Source organism: Lipotes vexillifer, unplaced genomic scaffold (assembly GCF_000442215.2).
Source record: "Lipotes vexillifer unplaced genomic scaffold, Lipotes_vexillifer_v1.1 scaffold1111, whole genome shotgun sequence".
Taxonomy (NCBI): Eukaryota; Metazoa; Chordata; class Mammalia; order Artiodactyla; family Lipotidae; genus Lipotes; species Lipotes vexillifer.
Window position 1 is genome coordinate 2,126,615 of NW_006795034.1, and position 15,209 is coordinate 2,141,823.

Genomic DNA, 15,209 nt, shown 5'->3' on the forward strand with positions numbered 1-15,209 from the left:
TAATCTCTAGGTCCATCCATATTGCTGCAAACGGCAATATTTCATTCTTCTTTATGGCTGAGCAATATTCCATTGTGTGTGTGTGTGTGTGTGTGTGTGTGTGTATTATACGACATCACCTGAAGCAGCTGGCCTAGTGCAGCAATGGGATTGCCTGTTAAAGACTCAGCCGAGGTGCCAGCTCAGGGACAACATCTTAAAGTGTTGGGGTTTAGTGCTCCAGGATCCAGCATGTGTGCCCAGTGGCTGATATCTAATTCCGTGCCCCCGGTAATTAGATCATATGGGCTCAGGAAGCAAGAGGTAGAAGCGAGACTCTTAACTCCATCGCCCCCAGTGACCCACTGTCAGAATTTGTGTTTCCTGTTCCCATGTTTTAAGTTCCACTGGATTAGAAGTTCTGGTTGGACCTGGAGATGGAACATTTCCATCAGGAGACAGACTGAAGGCTCTTTTGAACAACCGTAGGGTCACTTTGGGCTTCTTAGGCTAACAGGCGAGCAGACAAAGGAGTTATATTGCCCCAGGGGTCCTTGATCTTGTGTACTATGAGGCAGTAGGGTTTCTGCTGTATTTTGGAGTAGGAATGCTGATGCTCAGTGAAACTCGAAGGATTTACTGGAACAACTCCTGGTGCTTTCATGCTCATTGATAACTGTTTTGACTATTGCCTGTTTGCAGACAAATTTCAAATCTGTTCTTTCTAGCTCTATTTAATGCTGATCAGAGGTGCTTATGATTGATGTGAAAAGTAGAGAATGACATTATATATATTAAGATTTGTATTTTGAGCTCTATATATTCAGTTTTAGTTCTTTTTTCTATGAATTTTATGTTAGATACTATAAAAATAGAATTGAGAGATGGAGAATTTAAGAATAGGAAGACCTGTTCTAAACGATATTCCAATTTTCTGCTCCATGTAATTTCTAAACATTATCTTAAATTATGTAAATAAAAATACTTTTCACATGAAAAATGCACACACATGTATGTATACATATGTATATGTATATATGTCAGAAATAGCAAAAAGATATTAAGCATGATATCAGTGCCCTCCTTTACCTGACTGTTGTCTCCCCACCAGGAGTTTCTCCAGGTTGTCCCCCCTGGATAGTTTATACCACCCTCAAAATGATTTCACCAAATCCACTCGATTACTTCTTGTGTCTGTGCCTAGAAAGTTCTCCCTGATGTCATGTTCCACTCTTTACACCCAACTTTTTGTGCTGAAGTCATCATAAAATCATGAGTTTGTTTTCCTCTTTAGACTTACCCAGATAAAGGATTGTGCTTTTCTTAAAAAAATCGTTTGTAACCGTAGCATCTAGCATAGTGGCTGACACACAAGAGGTTTCAATGAATGAATTACATGTGTAGTTAATTAATTATTATTGTTTCTGCTTTTATTTATCCCTTTAAAGGAATGAGTGGAAAAACCAATGATTGTAAATACTTTTTAGTAGTCAAAAATATATCCCAAGGAATGTAGAGGCTGTCTTAGAGAGGTAGAAAGTTACAGAATTAAGTTTATGGTAAAAGGATTTCAGGAAAGCCTTGTAATTTTATCACTGATTTGAATTGGTGTATACTTATAAAGAACTTATGTTCAATTTCAGGTTGCAGAGGAGGGATCCACCATTTCATGTGTGGTGGAGCGAACCAGAGGAGCTCTGGATTATGTGCATGTTTTTTACACCATCTCACAGATCGAATCTGATGGTGTTAATTACCTTGTTGATGATTTTGCTAATGCCAGTGGAACTATCACATTCCTTCCTTGGCAGAGATCAGAGGTAAACTCTACCTTCTCTGTTTCTTTGAAAGCCTCCTGAAAAGCTTTTCCTGATCTGTTTGTTCTGTAATTTATTTGCAGCTTCCTGCTTTTTAAGCAATTTAGAATATTTAGGCAATTAGTTATATATCGTGGCATAAAATATTTTTGTATTTATTTCTGCAGTAAAAAGTTAAGGATGTTAAATAATGTCTGTTATATCTGTTCTTTAATCTCAATATAACAAAAATGGTATATAGCTTGAAGATTTATCATTGTGGGTTTTTGGTCATTACTGATACAATGAAAAACTGCAGAATTCTTAATTGTACTCTTCCGGTCAGCCAAGAGGAATTCCTAAAACTGTAATATTTTATTTTTAAATTTGGAAAAAATAGGTAATTTTTCTTTGTTTTGAAAGTACAAGCGATCACCAGTTTTATCAGAAGCTTTCTGTGAATCGTCTGATTTCTGAATAGATGCTCCAGAAATAAGTGACACTTATTGTAAGTGAAATTGAGATGAGACCTTCCCCTATATAAATTTTTTTTACATTCTAATATAAAATGTCTGATATGTTGGAATATTCATATCAGTATAATTTTTCATTAGAAATGTAAATAGTTTATAGGTAATCAGGGATAAATAGTAAAATAACTTAAGACTTGCAAATATCTTTGAAGACATTTCTCAGGGACTTATGAGTTGATTGGATGAAAAAGATAAAATTAGGAAAAATTTAAAATATTCTTAAGATTTAAAGAGTTCAAGCTAAAGAAGAGTGATCAAATTTCTATAATTTGGGGTAAGAAGGAAACAAATCAAATATTTTATAACAGAAATTCCCAATAGCAGTCTGTAAATAAGAGCCATGATAAATGTTTTACTGGTCTTTGGTAAAATGAGGAAAATTAGGGCAATGAGTAAGTTTTCGTAAGGCTGAAATTATTCCATTTAAAGGACTATAATTTATTCTGATCCTGTCTTTTTCACTCCTTTTTTGGATTTAAATTGCTATTTCTTTTATCAAGTGACAGTGATGATATGTGATAACTTTTTAATGTTCCACTTGGAAAACAGAGTTGATCCTCAAAATTTTCCCCTGGAAAATTTACCCTCTATGAAATAAAAATATAGCTGGAAACCACTGTTTTATAAAGAGTATTCATATATATTTTGGAAGAGCTAAGAGTTAATAAAAGTTTGGTCAGGAAAATAGTCATATACGCTCCTGTCAAGATTTATTTAAAATATTTTCTTCTGTCATTTTAAAATTTCTTTAAAAACTAATTGACCTTTAAAGCAACAATAACATTGAATACTGGGGCTGGTTTGTAACGCTGTGCCTGCTGGATCTACACTAGCTTCTCAGTCTTACTAAGCCAGAGACTGGATACTGAGGTGTCTGCTGATGCTCCGTGACTATGCTTTCCAGCACAGACAGCAGTCAGGTGACCTCCACTTTGCTATTGCCTTCCAGATGTCTGGGGAGTACATTTAAATAACATCTAGAAACCTAGCGGCAAGACAGTCTGGGAAGGGTGTGTGTGTGTGTGTGTGTGTGTGTGTGTGTGTTCAATTTAGTGAGTTATGAGGAAGATTTTCAAAAGAGAATAGAAAATAGCAGAGTGTATAACATATAGTAAAGGTAAATACTGTTTTGTGTACTGAGTCACCATGTGAGATACATTTATACCTTGATAGGGTCTTCAGTTTCAAACTCTTCATTTCACTAATTGAATTGAGCGAGTACTTTGGTATGCTTCAATACTTTAAAAATATTAATTGCTTCATTTTTAATGTACATCTTGATGTTTTGGTATTGCTTTTCATAGCAACATTTGTCAGTTTACTTTCTAGGGGCAAGATATTTTAAATCTTCGCTATTGTTCCCTTCAGTTCAAAAATAATGACAAGATTTGGATAGAAGTGTCATTTTTATACTTTGAGCACATTGGCCATGCCATGTATTACTTTATTAATTAAAATTTGGATTAAAATGAACATTAAAACCAAATTCAGATTCTGTCTTGGGCCTACATTAAAAAAAAAGTTCTTCAAATGCTTTTAGGCCTAATGACTAGTGTTTTGGAGATTGCATTTGGAGTTACAGTTTGTTTTCAGACTGTTGTCACCCTCCTTTCTGGAAGAAACCAGGAAATCATACATCATTCCTTCTTGTCCCTCACTCCCTATGCTGAGTCTTTGAGTCCTCGGTCTTCTATTTCCAGAACAAGTTAAAATCCATCCATTTTTTCTCATCTCCATTGTCACTGAATTAGTTCAGTACCTCATTAATTCTGGTCAGTCACCTCCTAACTCAGCACCTTGGGTCCTTTATTGCTCTGTCCACTCTGTTTACATTCTGCCACGGTATTGATTCTAAAATGGAATTCTCATTTTGTCAGTCCCCTGCTTATGATTCTTCCATTTTCCTTTACTCTCCATGGAATGAAGTTCATTTTTTTAATGATAGTGTGAACGGTCCCTATGATCTTGACTCCTGTTTATCTGTCCAAACTTCTCTCCCACTCCAACCTTAGTGGTCTAACTGTAGTTACCCAGATGTCTTATTCTTTCATGCTGTTGTTTCTTTTACTTGGAATGTCCTTCTTCATTATTACTCATAACTACAACTAATTCATTAAGACTTGCTTCAGACTTGTCTGTTGTAAATCCTTTAACAGATAGAGCTGATTGTTTTGTTCTCAGTTTACTTTGTATATAACTCTATTATGACATTTTTGCATTGCATTTTAAATGTTTTTCCACAGATCTCTCTCCTACAGAAGACAGTGAGTCTCTTAGTGACTGGGGCCATTTCTAGCCCTGGCACATTGTAGATATCAAAACATGCTTGTTCAGTTAATAAAAGAAGGAGGAATGGTTTTTTTCACTTCAAATTTTGACATATATTGTAGAGCATGGCTGAGTTATTGCTACTTCCTATTCTAATGTTTTTTTGAGCAGTTTGTGTATGCCAGACTTATAGGACTCATTGTGGATCTGTTTTCTAGCATTTATTGTGGATCTGTTTTCTAGCATGCAGCTGCTAGGTATGTCAGGCTTTCCTTCGGCCAGAACTAGACATGGATACATTGTCCTTTCCTATTGCCCTACCACATTCTATCAGATAACGTGCAGTTCCTTAACCAGGAACTCTATACATGAGTTTGGTAATACCACTGTCTTTGGTACAAAGAATATATGATACTATATTGATATATCAATGTATAATATATGGTATGATATTAATACATGACTAGGATATTTTTATACAGAAAGTATTACTCTTCAGCACCCATTATTGATTAAAGAATAATTTCTCAGATCTCTCTCTCTCTCTTTCTCTCTCTCTCGCTCTCTATTTTTATGTCTAAGTTTGTGTAGAAATCTGTCATGTTAAAAAGTAACTTTGGCTGCTTTATTTTCTTCTGATAAGTGGCAAATAATTTCTAGATGCCTCATTGCTTAATGCCTTTGGATTTTTATATTTATAGGTCCTGAATATTTATGTCCTTGATGATGATATTCCGGAGCTTAATGAGTATTTCCGTGTGACATTGGTTTCTGCGGTTCCTGGAGATGGGAAACTAGGTTCAACTCCCACCAGTGGTGCAAGCATAGACCCTGAAAAGGAAACAACAGATATCACCATCAAAGCTAGTGATCATCCATATGGTAACCAAGCCCTTTTGCAAGAATAATACTCTCTTCTCTGGGTGTACTTGATCTCGCTAAGGGTTTAAGGGACTTCTGCAAATGATTGAAGTAGGACTCCTTCGGATGCTCTAACTTCCAAGCTCTTGGAACTTCTGAGCTGCCATTTTGAGGGACAGTGCTTGTGAAAAAAATATAAGGATCGATTTCTAAAGTTTAATAATATATTTGGAGAAGTATTTTTAAATGCAGGATTATTTTAAATGAAAAAAGTATTTTTATTCATGGTAATCAATTTGTTTTTTAATTTTGAAAATTGTCCTACTGTGATATGTTACCACCTAATTGGAATACTTTGTAATTTATATTTTAACTTCAAGAAGTAGCGTTATCACTGTCTGTTTACATTAGTTTCTTTTTGTCTTATGCTGAAAAGTGATAATTTTCTTAAGTGGGAAACTATCATAGATGTCTGTCATAATAAGTTGAGACTGTTTTCTGCATTGAAAAGTAATAGTTCTTTTCTAGGAATAAAGCAAGACCATCCAATAAAAGATCTGTGAAGGAAACCTGGGAAGTTCTTCAACTCTGATTTTCATACTTAAATTTTCAAAAAGCGTGTTGCACATCCTTTAGGGTGCCATTAATTTTGTTCTGTAAATTTAAGGATGAATTCTAGAGAGTCACATATGAGTAAATATTTGATAATAATATTTTAAAACTCCATCACTATTCTTTTTATTGATGCTTCCATTAAAAAAGGCTTTCTTTGAGTAGAGACAAGGAAAATTAGCATTTTAATTTTTAACATCCTGAAAACTTACTAACATATTCTGTCAAAAGCATGTTAGTCAAATCTTCACTCAAGTCTTTTCTAAATGAGAGCCCTCTGAATTTTATCCTGGTGATCAAAATAATTGTGTAAGATTGTTTCAAGTGAATAAGAGATTCTTCCACAGATAATTGGGGCAAGAATGCCCTGCTTTTCTTTGTATCTGCCAGGCTTGCTACAGTTCTCCACTGGGCTGCCTCCCCAGCCTGAGGACACAATGACCCTGCCCGCAAGCAGTGTTCCACACATCACCGTGCAGGAGGAAGATGGAGAAGTTAGGTTGCTGGTCGTCCGTGCTCAAGGGCTCCTGGGGAGGGTTATGGCGGAATATAGAACAGTATCACTGACGGCATTCAGTCCTGAGGACTACCAGGTAAATCACTTAATCCTTTTGAAGCAGTATTTATGCTCATGAAACAGACACAGTCCTCTTGGGGGTTTTGAAGGGACTTGGCACTGTACCTGGAATAAGCTAAACAAGGAGAAGAAGCATTAATGGCTTTTTAGCCTTTAATTTTCTGTGAATTAAAGTATCTCAGTCCACTAAAGCCTGACACTTAAATAGCTGTCATATTGATTTCTCTTGTACCTTATATTTGTCATAGGCTTCGTTTGTATTATTTAAGTTATCGGTTTTAATCATATATATTTAAAATTATGTTTCTTGCACATTTTAAATCCTCTTGTCTGTGTCTATTGAACAACACCAAAATTGTAAAAATATTATATGTCTATGTCATTTCAATTTTAATTTTTTTTTTCGCCAAATGAGAACCAGTGTGGTACTGGCAAAACAAAACAAAACAAAACAAAACAAAAAACCTGGAATTTGAAACTGGGCAGAACTGGGTTTAAATTGACCTTCTAAATGTGTGGCCTTGGGAGACTCAGTCTTTCCTGACCTCAGTTTCCTTATTTGTAAGGGAGAGATAATATCTGCTGGGCCGGGCCACTCTGAGGATTGATGGCAGCATTTTAAGTGTCACGTATAGTACGTGGAACATATATAGTAACCCTCAGTAACTGTTGCCTAGTCGTATTATCACCAATACTCATATTAAGTGAATGCTCATAATTTCTTCTCAGCTGTGCTTCTCAGGAAGTATTTTATATCTTTCAACATTTGTTTTCCCAAAGAATCTTTTTCTTTAGATTTAATATTAGTTTTCTTGATTTTCCTCTTATTCCTAATAAGACCTGTACAAGGGTGTAGTCTTCAGTAATTTGTACATACTTTTTCTCCCAAACCTCAGAAAACTTGGCTAATTGAATGCATTAATTTTGGCTGTATTGCAGTTAGCAGAGTTTTCTTTGCTAACTGCAAGATGATGATTTCTTCTTTCTCAAACGCTTTTATTGGGCAAGTTATATTTCTCTTGCCCTGACATTTATTTTGTCTTTAGTTTGGTATGTAGTATACTTCATAGGGCATCTCAGCTTGGCTTAGTATTGTCTTCTCTGTGTTCTGTTAAAGAAATACTTTAGTCCTTATATTGATGGTCTTTTTAAAATTTTTTTTAGCTTTATTGAGGTATAATTGACAAATAAAAATTATACATATTTAAGATTTACAACTTAATATTTTGATACACATATACATTGTGAAGTGATTACCAATTAACATATCCATCACCTCACATAGATATAATTTTCTTTCCCTCCCTTCCTTCATTCTTTCCTTCCTTCCTTTCTCTCTTTCTTTCAAGATGCTTAAAATCTACTCTCTTAGCAGATTTCAAGTGTACAATATAGTTTTGCTCCAGAACTTACCTTGCATAACTGAAACTTTGCATCCTTTGATATCTTCTTATTTTCCCCTTCTTCCAGTTCCTGGCAAGCACCCTTCTAGTCTAGTTTCTGCTTCTATGAGTTTGACTGTTTCAGGTTCCATGTATTAGTGAGATCATGAAGTATTTGTCCTTCTGTGTCTGGCTTATTTTACTTAGCATGGTGTTCTTCAGGTTCATCCCTGTTGTTGCATATGACAGGATTTCCTTTTTTTTTTTTTTTTTTTTGGCTGAATAATATTCTGTTCTATCTATCTACTATGTAATTTTCTTCATTTATCTGCTGAAAGACATTTAGGTTGTTTTCATATCTTGGCTACTGTGAATAATGCTTCAATGAACATGGGAATGCAGATATCTCTTCAACATAGTGAATTCATTTCCTTTGGATATATATCCAGGAGTGGAATTACTAGATCATATGATGGTTCTATTTTTAAGTTTTTGTGGACCCTCCATGCCGTTTTCTATAATTGCTATATGAATTTGCATTCCTACCAACAGTGTTCAAGCATTTCCTTTTCTCCACATCCTTTCCAATACTTGTCATCTCTTGTCTTTTTAACAGTATCCATTCTAACAGGTGTGAGGTGATATCTCATTGTGCTTTTGATTTGCATTTCCATGATGATTAGTGATGATTTGCATCTTTTCATAGAGCTGTAGCCCATTTGTACATCTTCTTTTGAGAAATGTCTATTCAGGTCCTTTATTCATTAAAAAAATTTTTAAAAATTTATACGATTTTTAAAGGTTATGTTCCATTTACAGTTATTATAAAATATTGGCTATATTCTACATGTTGTACAGTACATCCCTGAGCCTATCTTACACCCCATAGTACCTCCCACTCCTCAACCCTACATTGCCTCACTACCCCACTGGTAACCATACTTTTTTCTCTATATCTGTGAGTCTGCTTCCTTTTTCTTATATTCACTAGTTTGTTGTATTGTTTAGATTCCACACATAGGTAATATACAGTGTTTGTCCTTCTCTGTCTGACGTATTTCACTTAGCATAATGCCCTCTAAGTCCATCCGTGTTGCTACAGATGGCAAAATTTCATCCTTTTAATGGCTGAGTAATATTCCATTGTGTGTGTGTGTGTGTGTGTGTGTATATATATATATATATGTATATATATATATATACATATATATATATATACACATACACACACACCATATCTTCTTTATCCATTCATCTGTTAATGGACACTTAGGTTGCTTTCATATCTTGGCAATTGTAAATAATGCTGCTATGAACGTTGGGGTGCATGTATCTTTTCAAATTAGTGTTTTGGGTTTTTTTTGGATATATATACTCAAGAATGGAATTGCTGGGTCATATGGTAGTTATATTTTTAGTTTTTAGAGAAACCTCCATATTGTTTTCCACTGTGGCCGTACCAATTTACATTCCCACCAACAGTGTATGAGGATTCCCTTTTCTCCACATCCTTGCCAACATTTGTTATTTGTGCTCTTTTTGATGGTAGCCATTCTGCCAGGTGTGAGATGATATCTCATTGTGGTTTTGATCTGCATTTCCCTGATGATTAGCTATGTTGAGCATCTTTTCATATGCCTGTTGTCCATCTACATTTCGTCTTTGGAGAAATGCCTGTTCAGTTCTTCTACCCATTTTTTATTTGGGTTTTTTTTTTCATGTTGAGTTGTATGAACTGTTTATATATGTTGGATATTAATCCCTTGTTGGTCATATCATTTGCCAATATTTTCTCCCATTCAGTAGGTTGTCTTTACATTCTGTTGATGGTTTCCTTTGCTGTGCAGAAGCTTTGAAGTTTAATTAGGTCCCATTTGTTTACTTTTGCTTCCATTGGTCTATGTGTCTGTTTTTGTGCCAGTACCATACTGTTTTGATTACTGTAGCTTTGTAGTGTACTTTGAAGTCAGGGAGTTTGATTCTTCCAGCTCTGTCCTCAAGATTGTTTTGGCTATTCAGAGTCTTCTGTGTTTCATACAAATTTTAAAATTATTTGTTCTAGTTCTGTGAAAAATGACATTAAGGGACTTCCCTGGCAGTCCAGTGGTTAAAATTTTACCTTCCAATGCAGGGGGTGCGGGTTGATCCCTGGTTGGGGAGCTAAGATCCCACATGCCTTGTGGCCAAAAAACCAAAACATAAAATAGAAGCAATATTGTAACAAATTCAATAAAGACTCTAAAAAAATGGTCCACATCAAAAAAATCTTTAAAAAAATGACATTAATATTTTGATAGGGATTGCATTGAATCTGTAGATTGCCTTGGGTAGTATGGTCATTTCAGCTATACTGATTCTTCCAATTTAAGAACACAGTATATCTTTCCATCTGTTTGTGTCGTCTTCAGTTTCTTTCATCATCATCGTATATTTTCAGAGTACAAGTCTTTTACTTCCTTAGGTAGGTTTAGTCCTAGGTATTTTATTCTTTTTGATGTGATTCTAAATGTGACTGTTTCCTTAATTTCTCTGATACTTTGTTGTTAGTGTATAGAAATGCAACAGATTTCTGTATATTAATTTTGTATCCTGCAACTTTACCAGATTCATTGATGAGTTCTAGTAGTTTTCTGGTGGTCTCTAGGATTTCCTATGTATAGTATCATGTTGTCTGCAAACAGTGACAGTTTTACTTCTTCCTTTCCAATTTGGATTCCTTTTTTTTTTCTTGTCTTGACCACTGTGTCTAGGACTTCCAATACTATGTTGAATTAAAGTGGTGAGAGTGGGTATCCTTGTCTTGTTCCTGATCTTAGAAGAAATGCTTTCAGCTTTTCACCATTGAATATGTTGTTAGCTGTGCATTTGTCATATATGGCCATCCCCAATCTCCAGTTGGATTATCATTTTCTTTAATAACTGAAACAAAATGAAACAAACAAAAAAATCTATGTATGTATCCTTCACGACTTTCATAAAGCTAATACCCTTGGAGCTGTTTCTGAGAATTTTCAGGCCATGGGTTGCAGAATGGATGTTGTGTTAGCAGGTATGAAAGCAACATGAATCTCATGAGTACATCTCCATTAGAGCTCTTGTGACCAGGTGCATTGTCAATGAGCAGTAATATTTTGAAAGGAATATTTTTTTTCTGAGAAGTAGGTCTCCACAGTAGGCTTAAATATTTAGTAAACCATGTTGTCAACAGATGTGCTGTCATCTAGGCTTTGTTGTTCCACTTACAGAGCACAGGTATAGTAGATTTAGCATAATTCTTAAGGGCCCTAGGATTTTTGGAATGGTAAATGAGCATTGGCTTCAACTTACAGTCACCAGCTGCATTATTAGCCCCTGATAAGAAAGTTAGCCTGTCTTTTGAGGCTTTGAATCCTGCCATTGAATTCTCCTGTCTAGTTATTAAAGTCCTAGATGGCGTTTTCTTCCAATATAACACTGTTTTAACTACATTGAAAATCTCTTGTTTAGTGTAGCCACCTTCATTCATTATCTTAGGTAGATCTCCTGGATAACTTGCTGAAGCTTCTACATCAGCACTTGCTGTTTCATCTTGTACTTATGTGTTATAGAGATGGCATCTTCCCATCAACCTTATGAACTAACCTCTGCTAGCTTCAAACTTTTCTTCTGCAGCTTCCTTACCTCTCTCAGCCTTTATGGAACTGAAGAGAGTTAGGGCCTTGCTGTGGATTAAGCTTTGGCTTAAGCTTTGGCTTAAGGGAGTGTTGTGGCTGGTTTGATTTTCTATATAACTACTAAAACTTTCTCCATATCATCAATAGGCTGTTTTGTTTTCTTATCATGCATGAGTTCACTGGAGTAGCACTTTTAATTTCCTTCAAGAACTTTTCCATTGCATTTAAAACTTAGTTAACTGGCTCAAGAGGTGTAGGTTTTGGCCTGTCTTCACTTTTGACATGGCTTTCTCACTAAGCTTAATAATTATTTCTAGCTTTTGAATTAAAGTGAGAGACATGTGACTCTTCCTTTCACTTGAGCACTTAGAGGTCATTGTAGGGTTACTGATCAGCCCAATTTCAATATTGTTGTATCTAAGGGAATAGGAGGCCCCAGAAGAGGGAGAGAGATGGGGGAATGGCTAGTCAGTGGAGCAGTCAGAGAGCACACACAATTATTAAATTAGCTGTCTTATATGGGTGTAGTTCCCTGTGCCCTCAAACAATTACAATAGTAACATCAAAGATCACTGATCACAGATCACCGTTAACAAATATAACAGTTAGGAAAAAGTTTGAAATATTGTGAGAATTACCAAAATGTGACACAGACAAGAAGTGAGGGAATGCTATTGGAAAACATGGAGCCAATAAACTTGCTCTACGCAGGGTCGCTAAAACCTTTAATTTGTAAAAAATACAATATCTGCAAGGTGAAATAAGGCGAAGTGCAATGAAATAAGTTTTGCCTGTTGAAATTCGGAAGTTGGGAACATATACATGACATTAAAAGCCTAGAATATGGTAGCCTTGTCTAGAGATAGGGTCTGGAGGGAATCTGATGAAAAATAGTTTTTCCAGGTCCTAGGAGAATATTAAAATTCAAAGAACACAAAGATGAGCTAAAAAGGTAGGAAAAATAGGAAATGTGGTATCACGGAATACCAGAGAGAAAGGGAGTGGCCAATTGTGTAAGATATTGCTAAGGTCAAATAATATGGTTTCCTAAGACAGTCAAATGTTATTTCTGCTGTTAAGATTTGTAGAATTACTCCTGTGATGACTGCACTGTAGGCAAGGTTAATTACTTTTTTTTCTTGAGCTGCTGTATGTCTTTTACAGCAGTTGTTTTCTATCCTGTGCTTAATACTCCTTAGGGAATGTTTTCGTGGAGATACAGATATGATTTGGCTGTTTTTGAATCCCAAGCATCTAAAATGGTGCAACGCACATGCTATGTGTTTGAAAATATTGAAAAAAATTAGTAAGTGAGTGATTAAGTGCATTGGTACTTGGGTTCCTCAGTTTAGTTTTAGGATCATTAATTGCTCCGCAGGATGAAATATAGTTGTCCACAAAAGCTAACCCTAGAAAAAATTTAAACATCTTTATTTATTCTCATGACTTGAGGGGAAAATGCTTATATTAGATAGTGGGAGAAAAAGGGCCTTAAGACTTTAAAAAACTACTTTTCTAGTAGCTATGAACTTTTCTGATGGGAGATTTGTATTGCGAATTGCAATTGTGATATAATCAAGGAAAGATTAATGCCCAGTGGATTGATATTTATTATTGCTAGGGGAAATTTTTGGAATGAAAATACCATTATTATTATGCAGTGAGTATTTAAATTACTCAATGACATAAACCAAATAGTTCTCAATATACTTAATCAAAAGAATTCCATGCATTTCATTGACTTAATTCTTTAGGAATTTGTGGATGTCACCTATTCAGATTTCTCATTTGCCTTAACAGGTTTTTTTTGATGAATAGGAAAATAAAAGAGATAAAAATCCATCTGCTTTATTTAGTTTGAGGATATTTGTTTAGAATTCATATTGAACACTATTCATATCCACTTAAATGGTTTCAATTTTATATTTTACTTCATCTGTTTCAGTATTTATAACAATTTGGGATATAGTAAGCATTCTCATTTTACACATTCACATACAGAATAATTGTAATTTAATGGATAAATCTTTTATTTATATTTCAGAGTGTTGCTGGTACCTTAGAATTTCAACCAGGAGAAAGATTTAAGTACATTTCTGTTAACATCACTGATAATTCTATTCCTGAATTGGAAAAATCCTTTAAAGTTGAGTTGTTAAACTTGGAGGGAGGAGGTAAGACTCAAAAATGTCAAATATTTACTTGTACACTCACCATGGTGGTAGTAGATTCTATTAAGGAAATAGGTTCTTATGAATTAACCTGTTGTGCTGGTTTTCCCCCTTTCATTACCCATTGGTCTTTTCCTAAAGTAGATGTGCTTTTACAATGAAATAATTTAATTATACTGAATCACCAAATTATAGCTATCATTCAGAGTAGGTGCCCCTAAAATCACCTCTCTACCTTCTTCCTTATTTCAGTTTTCACAGTAGCTCCTTCAGAGCTACCTCCAGCTGTAGAACAGGTCAAAGTTAATCTCTTTAGATAATCCATTATGAGGTGATTATCAATAAAACAGGTTAATAATACCTTACTCTCAATTCTGTAATGCCGAAAACTCTGATTATCACAGATTTTTGGAGTCAAAAATCCATTTTGTGGCAAAACTCATCTGTATTGAAGAGAGGCTACTTATAATCTTTATTATCCCACTTAGATTAACTGTTTACGTTTCTTTGCAGAAGTATCAGTGTGTTTGATTATCAGGTGTTACTGGGGGTGTTACAGTATACATGAGATGTGTACCATATTACCTTTATAAATGTAAGAATTTGGGAGTTGGTGTGGTATTCATCAGGTCAGTCTCTTCCGTTACAAAAGCTGGTATTATTAGCTTATTATTATTTTTATGTTTTGATGAAGAAAGTCCTAGTACTGAGTAAGCCATCCAAAGAGAGAAATTGGGTAAGACAGAAATACTAAGATTGTCTTTTAGTATGCAGTGAGACTTTGGGGTAAGTATGACAAAATTTTCCTATATTTCCCTTCCTTGTTTTCCCAAAGCGCCGGTGGCAGCAAAGGAGGACAAGCCAGGGAAATGATTAAACAGCGCCACAGCTTGGTTGACTACATAGAACAGTGAAAGTATGCTGGACAACCTGCTGGGCTGGTGTCATGTAACAGTACCAGCTTTGCTTGTCTTCTAGAGACAAGTCCTTTCATTTCCAAATCATTATTTTCATGAAACAACTTCATTAATCAGAGGTCACTATAAAGTATTTAAAGAGTTGTTCTTTGTATTACTTATAGCTAAAAATACTTGTGTAATAGAGAAGCTGTTAGTGAGCATTACCTAATATTGACTAATAAGGAGCATCAAATATTCTTCAGAAATGATATTTGTGATCATCGTGATACTTGTGATTTTATATAGAAACTTCCTCCTGTATCTCTAGAATATGCATCGTTATGTATTAATTGGGCATGAGTACTCAATTGAAAAGCAATCTTGCACCGTAAGTGGGCAATACTGGCAGAGAAGCTGATCCTCTCCTCCCGCTTTGAGTGCGGATTGGAGGCAGAGGAATCTAGACGCTGGCCTCCAT

The 15,209-nt window shown here is 35.1% G+C and overlaps 1 protein-coding gene across 1 annotated transcript in view; it reads left to right on the forward strand.

Moving 5' to 3' along the window:
- Positions 1-15,209, forward strand: part of ADGRV1 (adhesion G protein-coupled receptor V1) — a gene marked incomplete at its 3' end in the record, with an annotated part of 235,235 nt that overhangs the window by 85,052 nt on the left and 134,974 nt on the right. The window contains exons 23-26 of the mRNA XM_007467398.1: positions 1,623-1,799; positions 5,278-5,458; positions 6,440-6,642; positions 13,706-13,835. Of these exons, the coding sequence (XP_007467460.1) occupies positions 1,623-1,799; positions 5,278-5,458; positions 6,440-6,642; positions 13,706-13,835 (691 nt within the window). The remainder of the gene's footprint in view (positions 1-1,622; positions 1,800-5,277; positions 5,459-6,439; positions 6,643-13,705; positions 13,836-15,209) is intronic.